Source organism: Vitis riparia, chromosome 3 (genome assembly GCF_004353265.1).
Source record: "Vitis riparia cultivar Riparia Gloire de Montpellier isolate 1030 chromosome 3, EGFV_Vit.rip_1.0, whole genome shotgun sequence".
Lineage (NCBI taxonomy): Eukaryota > Viridiplantae > Streptophyta > Magnoliopsida > Vitales > Vitaceae > Vitis > Vitis riparia.
This window is the reverse complement of record NC_048433.1, coordinates 8938628-8944838: the sequence shown is the minus strand read 5'-3', so window position 1 is coordinate 8944838 and position 6211 is coordinate 8938628. Positions and strand designations below refer to the sequence as shown.

The 6211-nt window shown below is 34.4% G+C and overlaps 1 protein-coding gene across 1 annotated transcript; it reads left to right on the top strand.

The window, feature by feature from the left end:
• The first annotated feature begins 1235 nt into the window (after nucleotides 1-1235).
• Nucleotides 1236-3568, top strand: LOC117911831 (L-type lectin-domain containing receptor kinase IX.1-like). The gene has a single exon (XM_034826253.1). It carries the CDS (start codon nucleotides 1274-1276, stop codon nucleotides 3263-3265), a length of 1992 nt encoding a protein of 663 aa, XP_034682144.1. The 5' UTR covers nucleotides 1236-1273; the 3' UTR covers nucleotides 3266-3568.
• The last annotated feature ends 2643 nt before the right edge of the window (nucleotides 3569-6211 follow it).

The following is a 6211-nucleotide window of genomic DNA, read 5'->3' as shown; positions in this document are numbered from 1 at the left end:
AGAGCCTCTTAGGTGGCTTTTCATGCAACACGTTGTAAGCTTTTGAAATTGTGTACTGACCTACTTCTTTAACTGGTCAATCAACGCCTCCAACTTTGAGAATATTCATACTTGGCCACTCATCCAATGACTTACTGTTGGCTTGACCATAAGCTTTTATGTAGAATTCATTATACAATTATTTTAATTAATTTTTTATATATTATTTTACATTTTTAATGCATATAAAATAATTTTTTTTTCACAAAAATGAAATTTAAGAATATTGTATAATGTTAATTTATTAATAAATTAATTTAATTTAAAATATTTTTAAATTAAAAAAAAATTGTGGTGGAGTGAGGTATTTATGGGATTTCCTATTTATGTTTACCCGCCTGACTTAATCTGGTTTAAATTTGTTTTTGGGTAATAGAAATAGATATAAATAAACAAAATGGGTGGAGATGGATGATGTGTGTTGAAACTGCTTCTTGTCTTCCTTAGCATTTTCAAGTAACACTTTATATGCTTTGAAGTAGACCATGACCCTGCAATTTTTATTTTTATTATACGTTATGTTTGGTTTCCAGGAAAATATGAGAAAGAAAATAAAGAGGAAAAGTAGAGAAAAACAAAAAATGAAGAAAAACAAAAAATGGTTTTAAAATTAATAAATTATTTTTATATATTACTTTAAATTCATTTTATTTATTTAATTTTTAGATATAAAAATTAAATAATTTAAAAATATATGTTAATATTCTTATTAATTTTAATTATATTTTACTTTCTTTTCTATTTTTCATTATATAATCAAATAAAAAAAATTATTTTTTTAATGTTTTTTTTTTTTCTTTCCTTAATACTTATACTTTATGGGACCAAACATAACCATGAAATTTCATGCCGGGGCACAAAATTTCGGCAAAATGGAAATGTTGAATAATTTAAAGTAACTTGTAACTTTCCGTTTTATGGTCAACACCATCACCCAAAGGCCAAAGTTATTCTAATTCAAAAGCATCTTTAGATATTGCATATCCCTAATCCAACCAAAGTCACTTTTGACTTATGACTTATGGTCAAATGCGGAGAGTGCATCCGTCCACATGGCAATTTCCAAAGTCACTTTTGATTCATGGTTTAAAAGACGAATTTGGAAGCCTCGTGCAACTCACAGCTATTTATCCATTTACAGCTTCCAAACTCAGTAACCCTTCCAACCATGGCTGTCCGCGACCCCAGTATTGCCCAACTCCATTCGTATACACTTCCTTTCCTCCATATCTTCATGATCTCCTTGTCTCTAATGATCCATTCTGGGAATTCATTATCCTTCAATTTGGGCAATTTTGATCCGAATGATCATGAAATTGTTTTTGAGGGGCATGCTTCTTATTCTGCCGATAAAGTCATCCAACTGACCAGAAACCAGCAGGACAAAAAGATGAATGATAGTTGGGGTCGAGCTACATACTGTAAGCCGTTTCAACTCTGGGATAAGGCCTCCGGAAGAATGGCTGATTTCACTACCAATTTCTCCTTTGAAATTGATTCTCAAAGAAACTCTTCTTATGGTGATGGACTCGCATTCTTTCTTGCTCCAAACAGTACCCGACTGCCTTCAGATGTGACAGGAGGCAGCCTGGGTCTTGTGTCTAGGAACCAGACGCTGAACTCAACAGCAAATCACTTTTTTGCAGTGGAGTTTGATACTTTTCCAAATGCTTGGGATCCAAAACATGATCATGTTGGTATCGATATTAACTCCATGAAATCTGCGAAAAGCGTGACATGGTTGAATAATATTCCGGAAGGAAAAATAAATCATGTTTCCATCAGTTACGCTTCTAGTTCTGAAAATCTGAGTGTTATCTTTGGCACTGATGATTTGTATAATAACACCACTTCACAAAGCCTCTATTACAAAGTTGATCTGAGGAATTACTTGACTCCATTCGTTACTATTGGCTTCTCAAGTGCAACAGGAGATAGGTCCGAGATAAACATCATTCACTCATGGAATTTCAGTTCAGCTTTAATTTTCTCTGATAGTGCAGAGGAAAACGAAGAAAAGAAGACAGGACTAGTGGTGGGATTGGGTGTTGGCGCTTTTGCCCTGGTGGCTGGGTTGGGATTGGTCTGCTTTTGCTGGTGGAAGAAAAAGATAAGTGAGAAAGGAGAAGCCGATCCTGATTTTGACCTGTCCATGGATGACGATTTTGAAAAGGGTACTGGGCCTCGGAAGTTTATGTATCATGAGTTGGTTCTTGCCACAAATAACTTTGCAGAGGGAGAGAAGGTTGGAGAGGGAGGGTTTGGCGGGGTCTACAAAGGTTTCTCGAGTAATCTAAGCTCCTACGTTGCTGTTAAAAGGGTATCCAAAGGGTCCAACCAAGGGATAAAGGAGTATGCATCTGAAGTAAAGATCATCAGTAGGTTGAGACATCGGAATCTGCTTCAGCTGTTGGGCTGGTGCCATAAGAAAAGAGAGCTTCTATTGGTTTACGAGTTCATGCCCAATGGTAGTTTGGCTTCTTGTTTGTTTCAAGGGAAAACCTTGTTGACATGGGCAACGAGGTACAAAATTGCTACTGGATTGGCCTCGGCGTTGCTCTACCTGCATGAAGAATGGGAACAATGTGTTGTGCATAGAGATATAAAATCCAGTAATGTTATGCTGGATGCGGAATTCAATGCTAAGCTTGGTGATTTCGGGCTAGCCAGGCTTGTTGATCATGGGAAAGAGTCACAAACCACAGTTTTGGCAGGGACAATGGGGTACATGGCTCCTGAATGTATCATGACGGGCAAGGCTAGCAAGGAATTGGATGTCTACAGTTTTGGAGTTGTTGTGTTAGAAATTTGCAGTGGAAGAAGATGTGTAGAACCAAAAGCACAAGAAGATCAGATCAGATTGGTGGAGTGGATTTGGAACCTTTATGGAGTAGGAAAGCTTCTTGAAGCAGCTGACTCAAGACTATCTGCAGATTTTGATGAGGAACAAATGGTACGCCTGATGGTTGTTGGGCTTTGGTGTGCTTACCCAGACTGCAGTCTTCGTCCCTCAATAAGGCAAGCAATTAATGTCCTTGATTCTGAAGCTTCGTTGCCTGCTCTCCCTTCAAAGATGCCCGTGCCAATGTATTATGCTTCTCCAGAAAATACGTCTGCCATTTCGCTTCAAGCATCCTATACTGCTACCACTTCTGAGAGAGGCCAATCCCAGCTTTCAGGATTTTCTATTGGAACAAACTCAGGACTGTTTGGTATTTGGGAATAGGAATGGAAATAGAATGGGAATGTGGGTGAATCACAATCCCATGTAGAAAAGAGAAATCAAAATCCCAGTAAGAAGGAGATTTGATTTCCATAACAATCAATTTTTGATTCCTATTCTCCTACAAAAACTCCAAACACACATAAATGAGTATGAACAGTATTTATTTATGATTATCGTTCTCTGTTTCAGCTAGCGTTCCAAACTTCGCATTTTCTTCTTCTACTTCCCGCATCCCTGCTGTACCCAAACTAAGTTCATCATAAGTTTGTCTGGTGTCAATTTGTTATGTATTTGGTAGTTAATTTTCTGGATTCAGTTTGTTATGTAATTTCTGTAATTTACTTTTGAAAGTATATCCATGCATGATGAGCTCCAACTGTTTTGACATTCTCCGTTTTTAAGTTCAAACAATTGAAGAGACTGCACGTGTCATGGCACCATCTAGCTGCAAATCGCCTGAGTCCAAGAATGAATGCTTGTGCAAGCCTCAGGATCATTTCAGATGATCTGACAATCTTTGTTAATTAAAGTTCAGATAAAAAAATTTAAATACAAAGCTTAGAAAATTCATCAATTATCACTTATTCATTAATTAAATATAAATTTATTTTTAGCAAAATTTAAATTTTAAGAGGAAATTTGATTATTTTATTAATATTTTTTCAATATATATATATATATATGTACAAATTTTAAAAAATAAAAATAAAAATTCATAATTTTAGAAAATATTTCAGAACTATTTTTCAGTACTTCATTGTGCTTTCCAAATATGATTAAAAATATTTGAGGGGATGCTTAATGCAATGACTTTGGGTATGGCTTATTTCTTTATAGTAGATGCTCGAACCTCATAGAGGCCAATTTTTGCTCGAATGCTGAGGGGTTGGCGGGCACCTGCCTCCCTATCCTTTCTGGGTCCAAGTGCATATGAAAGAAACAGAGCAGAGAACATGAGTGTGTTGGTCCACCTCTTTGCAGCCCAAACTCTTCGCTTTAACCCTAGACACATGGAGCTATGGACCCTGGCCATGGGCAAATTGACTACAACTATTTACTACTCTTTTACAGTCAAGAATTAAAATGTGACACTTTATCTTGGTTCTTTTTCTTACTCATGCCTTTCTTGAGGAATTTCTCTATTTGGTCCCGCAATAGTGAGGTAGGTGATGTCAGACTTCTCATCTTTAACCCTCTTGTATGATCACATATAGCAATTAATTCATAATTCATCTTATTTCACTACAAGGAAAAAGATATATGGTGTCATTTATAACGAGTCATCATAAACATAGGGTGTCACTACAACATAGCGTCACCTTCTCCACTGACACCATAGAGGGGACCAATTGGTGACGTATTTGGAAGTGACACCAAAGTAGATAAATGGTGACCCATTCGGAAGTGACACCATATATTTCTAGTGATGATAGGGTGTCGCATTAAATGCATCATCTTTGAGTTATGATGTCATATTAAATGCATCACCTTTGAGTAATGGTGTCACATCATTGTAAATTATTGTGGAAGATATGATTGTTTTTAGTTATAGATTTTTGTAATGCTTATGAATTAATAAGTAAGATTAACCTGTTTATATTTTGTCCATAAATATAACAATCATATTATATTTAACTCATTTTTCTGTAATGTTTCTGGAATAACTCATAATACATTGATCATCTAATAATATTTGTATATCAAATGTTCACAAAAAGATAGTACATCCAACATATTAAACCCATCAAAACTAAAAAAAGAAGAGTGAATACATACCAAAACATGATTTACAAATGTTAAAGATCCCAAGATTCATGTATACCTCCATTTCATAAGCATAAAACCGGCTAACTATAAAATGACATAAAAGTCCCATCTAAAAATCTAAATTTCTCAGTACTAATTAAAGTAACATTTATGTCCTACAACGTATGACATAAGAGTTGCATTTAAAAACCCAAAATCTTGTTGCCTTCTTCTTTCTTTTATTCTCCATTCCACCATCCCAAAAGTGTATACCTGCATTACATAGTTTAATGAGTTTTATAGATTTGTATTGAAGAAAATAAACATGGATCGATGTTATCATAAATGAATAAAAATTCATGTAGTAGCTAAAGGACTCACCATGCACGGTAATCATGATGCATCAACATGATTCATGATTAGTTGTAGCACAAAAGTAGCCCATTCTCCTCTAATTTCATCGAATTCTACTTGAGAATATGTTTTTTTATCACCAAACTGAAATCAAATAAGAAAATAACATTAAAATGCATAACATTTGGAAGCCTAAAACTATGTACAATTCATTAAATTTGTAATACCTTTGAAGCAATAATTGTAGGATCAAAAATTATCTCTTTTATGAATCTCATAACAAAGTAGCCACATTCGAACCCTCCTTCTTGTCTTGGACACTAATCGATCAATTATAAAATAACATTAGTACTCATATATATAAATGGTGCAAATGCATAAGCTAATGTGTAAAGAAAATTTTTTGGATGTCACCTGCACTAGTTGCCAAGATGGCTCCCTCTTAGATGTTTTCTTTGCAGATATTCGAAGAGCCCTATGTAAATAAGTTCAATGGGTACATTTTTAAAATAGGTAAATGTTATATGTTTTAACATATATATAAATAATAAAAAAAATGTGTTTGAGATGAATGTATTTTAAAAAATAATAATAATACTATGAAAAATAATAGGAAGAACTTACATGTTTACGATATCCTTTAAGTCCTCACATGGTTTGTGATGCATAGGGTCAAGATAGTGGACTATCATTTTCCTTGGCTCAATCACTACCAAGACCCAATGAAAGCTAAAACATTAAAAACAAAAGTAGCATATAATTAGAAATATAAATCAATCATAAAACCTCAAATTAAAGTATAATATTTGTCACTTACTCGGGGTTGTAGGGTATGAAAACATATTT

Bases quoted from the DNA above. Each gene is read 5' to 3' on its own strand.
- LOC117911831 (XM_034826253.1), top strand. From the start codon at position 1,274: ATGATCTCCTTGTCTCTAATGATCCATTCTGGGAATTCATTATCCTTC.